Genomic DNA, 5,344 nt, shown 5'->3' with positions numbered 1-5,344 from the left:
TCAGTTCCCTCAAGATTACAGGCACACCTTGCTGACGAGTGCCAAGTGCCACGAAACCGGGTCTAGGGTTTCCTGTTGATCACCTCCAACCACCATCTTATCTCAACATATGTCTTGTGTATAGGATTAAGATTTCATATTCTGGAAACAAAACTCTTGTACTAAAGAGCTAGAAAAAAAAGATATTGATTGAACCTGTAAACGGTATTAATTCTGAATCTATGCTAGTTTTGTGATTAATTAATTGCTCAACGACTAAACGCCAAGCCATAGTCTTATAGAATCAAGCTGGAAATGTTCTCACATATTTCACTTGGTCCAAAAACGTTTTCTAATGTTATTGAGTTCATCAACCGATCAATGTTAGATCACCATTGAAAACCTAGAAGCACTAGAAAGCCGTTTCGTCCAAGTATGAGATAATTTATCGTTTAGGAATATCAACACTATGAACACTTTGATTTTGTAACAAGTAGTTTTAAACAAGCTAACGTTTTCAGTATAGAGCTGTGAAGATTGTTGAGTTTCAATCGATATCATGAATGGATGAATGTCAGACCATCATTGAAAACCTGGAAGCACTGGATGGTCAGGTTTTCAATGGTGGTGTGAAATTGATCCATTCATGATATCGATTGGAGCTAAAATCTATTAATTCTATTTAAAATAGTCGAGAACTTGGGACTGTTTGTAGAAATTTATTCATAAAATAAATTTAGTGTTATTGCTTGAGCGGCTCCAAAATGCCCTGGTACGGCCGAGAGTGAGGAGAGTCCGCTCTCACTCTCCAAATGATCTCACATGGTCACGAGTATATAGCCTCTGACAGGGAAGTCCTACTCACTGCCTTCTCACAGTGGCATTACTGTTGTTTACGAAATTGAGAGGACGAATAGCGAATGTCCGGCGCTTTAACCGGTTTGGTGGCCACAGAAAGTCCACTTAGGATAATTGGAAAACCCTGATTTCAAACTAATGGTGCGTATGGGCTCCAGTATCCTAAGGGAACAAATGGCGTATGAACCCATTGTTGGTCACCGATTACCATGGGACTGCACCTCCTCACGATGCTCCACTGCCTTGTAGATCAGACCTTTAGGTCAAAGGCTCAGGGTATGGCCCCCTAAGAAAACCACCTGTATCAGTTTGGGCACCTGGACAGTATCACAGCCCTCACACAAATCAAATGAGATTAGTGTGGCTCATATATATCTGGTGCCTCTTTGTACCAATATATATATGTTTAAATAAATAAGTAAATATATGTTTAAACGACAAACTGATAATTCTTTTTCTCTTTATGATATTTCGTTGAAAATTCTTACACTAATGAATATATCTCATTTTAATAGTGAAATTATGAGGAAATGAAATATCTGAACAATGTTATTATTGAGAACATTCATTGAAATTACCTAATATATATGACCATAGGTTTACTGCACTAATTTTTCATGTTATTCTATGACCTCCGTTAACGTGTTGATAATGATTAAAAATAGGTTGTATGGGGACTTTTGATGGAGTTTTGTTCTATGAGTTGGATGGTTTGGTGGTAGAGTTTTCATCGTCCTTCTGAACGACATCATCATCACAAACTTCGGGTAGAAGTGAAATGTTTGAATTTCTCCACATGTGATTCACAGTTTGTCCTATTATTTGAAAACGCTCATGAGTTTGTATCTATGTAACTATACTAGTGTATATTCTTCATATACTACTTATTAAAGGTTGATGGTTATAACTGTATATACTTTAATGCGAACACCTTCAAATGTGAATTTTGTCTGAGCCGTACGCTTTATATTCTTAAAATCTTTATGACAAATATTCAATCAAAACGACTTGGGAATTATATCCTTTGGAATAATATTTTTTTTACATATAGTTGAAATCATGAGTCAATTGAAGCTAGGCCACCAATGGAAAACTTGAAAGCACAGGACGGCCGTTTCGTCCTATTGTGGGACTCCTTAGCAGTGCACATCCACGACCTCACCCACAATAGGACAAAACGGCCGTCCAGTGCTTTCAGGTTTCCCATTGGTAGTCTAGCTTCAATTGACTCACGCTTTCAACTATGAAAATATTACATCTCCATGAAAAAAACCCCTTCTGATTACAAATGAAATCGATAAACTAATAAATTAAAAATAAACCTAGAAAAAAGCAACTATTTTTTCATAAATGTAAACAATTAGGGAACATGACAAAAACACTTGACATTATTGACCTAAACATGGTTACATGCAAACATGTACATATATGTACATATACATAATGTTCATATGTAAGTGAAATGGAATTAAGAATCTTAGCTCTATCTCTATATATATTCGAGGTCAGTGATAGATGATAGTTGAATTAAACGTTCTAGTCACTTATCAGTTTATCTCTCATGTTACTGAATATTCGTTTAAAGGAAGTCAAGTTATCATAACATATTCAGTATAGATACAAACACAATAGTAGATTTTTAAAAAAAATTGAATAATTCAACTAAGTGAAATGCAAATTAAAATTCAACTCTACCTATTTGGACTGAATTAGTTGTGTATTAACATAAATTCTTATAGAGAATAGTATGAACCGAAGTTTAATACTTACTTAACTATTTTGAGATATAAGGTGATGATTAGGGGTAGTCGGAAGGATACCCTAGACATGAGTTTCGTGTTATTTGACCTACGTCAGCAAGGTGTACATGTAATCTTGAAAGAAATGTTCACTGACGGATTTGATTTCGTGTAACTCAGCTTCACAGTCACAGATGTAGTCACTGAGCTTTTCGGGCCTCAACTGACTTCTTGTACGACTGAAGTGTACTTACAGTTGATCGGTCAACACGCAGTGATCATTCAGTTGTAAAAAAATGACCATTCTCTAAATGGGAATTTTATATAACTTCATATTTTTTGTACACACATAGTTACTTTTTGAATCGTAATACATGATTTTAATGAAGTTTAATGTGTGTATGTCAACTTTTAACATCACTGATTTACATAAAACGCAGTCAAAAAGGGTTGGAGGGCAACATATTCTCAGTGATTGTGAACACTTGGAATATGTAGTGATGGGAGGTAGTCCACAGCTAGTTAGATTTCGTAGTAATTGTCATTTGTCAGCACAGAGTACTTGGAACCATGTGGTATTGATGAGATTCGAACACGTAGTCTGAGACTTTACCACTAGGCTAATCAGGCCATCACGTAACATCAAGACACAGTACACCCGGTCATGCCACTAGAACTAAAAGCCATACTGCAACTTGATAGATAGAATTCAATCACCACTAAACAGGTATGTTATTGGTCACTATTTTGGTATGTTTAGTTGAATGGACCTGCATCCCAGAGTTGATGTTATTTCCGGGGTCCGAATCCAGCGCTTCTCCCTTCAAACGGAATCATGTTATCCATTTAGCTACCGAGTCCAGTTAGTCACTAGCATGTGCAATGGGGTAGATTTTAACTAAGTCGTATAGGCTGTTTGAATCTTCCCATTGATATTCGGAACAACTTAAAATGCTTGTGGCTTAAAGGAAATATCGAGACCATCCGCACAGGATGTATGTATGCCAAGGGACCAACCAATTGAAGTCCTAAACGTCAATCGGAAGATTCAGACAACCATTACAAGATGGATTATTTTAATATTTATCATAGTAACTCCTAGTAAACCTTGGTAAATTTCTAAAACAAGCATACGGATAAACCCAAAACGAATCGACTCTAATTATTTCAACTGAGTGAGTATATACAAAAAGAGAATATAAAGATCATCAACAACCTCACCTTTACTGATGACGGGTCTGTAGACAATAAATCACTCATATTTGGATCAGGTCTCCATATTTCACTTGGAGTAGAACTCTCGATATTTGTCTGTACAGGATCTTTCGAAGGACTATTTGTTGTCGAAGTCAATGAGTTATCAGATGTACTGATTACATCATTGATGTCTTCACTACCCGCATTATCCATCGTATTATTATTATTAGTGTTGGCCTTGACAGTAGACATAGAAGCACCACTAACTGTAGTCTCTGTTATTATTGCCTCTGCTGTCGCATCTGTGGTTGTTGTTGTTGTTGTTGACGATGTCGTTGATGTTGCTGGTTTACTTTGACAAGTATCTTGAACATTAATCGGTGTTCCTAAAGGATGCCAACTTGCACCACGATCATGTGTAATCACTGTATACAATGTACGATCTGGATTTAAACGTGTAGCCAAATATGTACCACGCATTGATGCTACACGATAGAAATCTGTCACAGGTGCATGATTTGGGTATAAGTGATGTCGTAGTGATTCACTAAATATTGCACCACTAATATCGGATATAAATAATGCTCCATAACCAGTGTCTACAATGGAAAATGAGAAAATATTAATAAAGAATAATTTAGATATGACAGAATTTTAAAGTTTACATCATGAACAAACTATAACTAACCAAACACTGAAAATCAAGAAGCACTGAACAGCTGTTTCGTCCTTGTATAGAATTATTCAATAGTGTGTATCAATGACCTCGTCAATGAACTCAGGATATCTAGGCCTTACAGAGAATTCTTACACCCCAAACCACTAAGATTAACAGTCAATGGTGTGAGTTCCAAGATCATTGAGCTTCACTGGTTACTCTTAAGACTTGACAGAATCTCTTATTAAAAAATTGATTAAAGTATGCTCAAAGGAAAAATAATTAAGATTCTTAATTCAGAACTTTTTACTATATAGGTATTACATCTGACTAATCACGATAAATGTAAAATAGAGGTAGTTGGCAGGATACCGGAGTTTTTTCTTAGATTTTTGTTAGCTGGCATGGTGTATCTAGAGCTATAAGGAGACAGATACAGCTAGTAGGATACGGACCGATATCAGCAAGCTTGGTTGACTGATACGTTACTACTAAGTTATTCGGGCCTATCTATTATTTGCTTTTCAATCTTGTCTGCCAAGTCATTCTTCACTACTAGTTTCTGAAATTTACTTTGATCATTTAAAAGGGCTTTCATCTTGTTTATATAGTTGTTTTTATCCATGAGTACTATCCCATAACCTTTGTCTGGTTTAGTGATTAATAAATTGTCATTAGTTTTAAGTTTACATAAAAGTGACTTGCCCCTTCGACCCGTTTTAGATATGAATAACTCAGCCTACCACACTATAGCAAAATGGTTGGTGCAAATTCTCAAACCGCTCTACAAGGAGACAGATCTCACTAATACATAACAAACAGTGTTCGTATCACACTTTTTACACATTTTGGCTTACACGTCGTATTGTATTGTTCACTATCGATAAATACTGGTGTTTCACATCTATACAAA

The 5,344-nt window shown here is 35.9% G+C and overlaps 1 protein-coding gene across 1 annotated transcript in view; it reads right to left on the bottom strand.

Annotated features, from left to right (window-relative positions):
• Smp_179360 (sortilin, putative) overlaps positions 1–5,344 on the bottom strand; it is a gene marked incomplete at both ends in the record, with an annotated part of 74,649 nt that overhangs the window by 39,431 nt on the left and 29,874 nt on the right. The window contains one exon of the mRNA XM_018791211.1: positions 3,798–4,372. Coding sequence (XP_018645592.1) covers positions 3,798–4,372 — 575 coding nt within the window. The remainder of the gene's footprint in view (positions 1–3,797; positions 4,373–5,344) is intronic.

The sequence above is a fragment of the Schistosoma mansoni genome, assembly GCF_000237925.1.
Source record: "Schistosoma mansoni, WGS project CABG00000000 data, chromosome 3 unplaced supercontig 0174, strain Puerto Rico, whole genome shotgun sequence".
Classification (NCBI taxonomy): Eukaryota; Metazoa; Platyhelminthes; class Trematoda; order Strigeidida; family Schistosomatidae; genus Schistosoma; species Schistosoma mansoni.
This window is presented reverse-complemented; position numbering and strand designations above follow the sequence as displayed.